Source organism: Mustela nigripes, chromosome 16 (assembly GCF_022355385.1).
Source record: "Mustela nigripes isolate SB6536 chromosome 16, MUSNIG.SB6536, whole genome shotgun sequence".
Classification (NCBI taxonomy): Eukaryota; Metazoa; Chordata; class Mammalia; order Carnivora; family Mustelidae; genus Mustela; species Mustela nigripes.
In genome coordinates this window covers 20,689,768-20,690,748 of record NC_081572.1, presented here as the reverse complement: position 1 = coordinate 20,690,748, position 981 = coordinate 20,689,768, and the positions used below count along the sequence as shown (strand labels likewise).

Below are 981 nucleotides of genomic sequence, written 5' to 3'. Positions count from 1 at the left end.
CAGCAGCTGGAACCACAGCAGGAGGGCTGGCAGCAGCTGGACACACAGCAAGCGGGGCGGCAGCAGGTGGTCCTACAGCAGGTGGTCTGGCAACAGCTGGGGCAGCAGCAGGTCTCCTGGCCACAGCCCTGGTCAGAGCAGGAGCCACAACAGGAGTTGACCATGGTGATAGAGGTTAGAGGTTCTGGGTGGGTTTCCAGAAGAATGAAGTTCTCAAGTGTGATCTTTCCCTGCCCTCTGTCACTTTTATACCCTGCTGAGGGCTACTATGACCATGTGCAGGACTCTTCTTGTTTATCCTAATAGAAAAAGCAGTTAGCTTTAGTAAGTTAGATAATTATGTTTATTTGGTAAACATTCCTATATATAGAAAAGGCTCCATTTCCTTTTCCTGTTGTACTGTGAGCTATCTGATTTGGTTAAAACCATGTAAATCAGCTTCCATATCTCTTCCCTTGCCTACTGTGTCTTCCAAACAAGACACATAGCATTGTTTCACTGGATTTCACAAGTATTAAATCTTCATTTATGTATTTAACTCCAGGATAGTATGTTGAGAGTGGATTTTATGATGACTAAATCTGCTGTTAAAGAGGTTAACAACCAGTCATATAAAAAATGCTGGTAGGAAAATAGGGTGAAAGAGCCATCTTGGGGGGGGGCAGTCCCTTGTGTGCAGTAGGGAATATGGTGATTCCTTTAGATTTTATGGATGGCCAGTAAGGTATAAAGGATCTTAATGAAATTCCTATCTGTTTTGTCTTACTCAGTTATTCAGTTTGAAAATCATAACACAATGATTCATTGCTATTGAATAGTAAAAAAACCCACTGGCATGAATAGGTCCTTTTAAAAATTATTAAATTATTATGGACATGTTCTTCAGAAATAGGGCATCATAAAGGAGTATTTTTTCTCTTATTTTCACGGATGAACATACCCAATAGAATATGCATATTGAATATTTTCTTGTATTCTGAG

At 40.4% G+C, this 981-nt stretch overlaps 1 protein-coding gene across 1 annotated transcript in view; it reads right to left on the bottom strand.

Moving 5' to 3' along the window:
- Positions 1 to 164, bottom strand: part of LOC132003351 (keratin-associated protein 9-3-like) — a 19,905-nt gene extending 19,741 nt beyond the window's left edge. The window contains exon 1 of the mRNA XM_059378736.1: positions 14 to 164. Coding sequence (XP_059234719.1) covers positions 14 to 164 — 151 coding nt within the window. The remainder of the gene's footprint in view (positions 1 to 13) is intronic.
- Between the last annotated feature and the right edge of the window lie 817 nt (positions 165 to 981).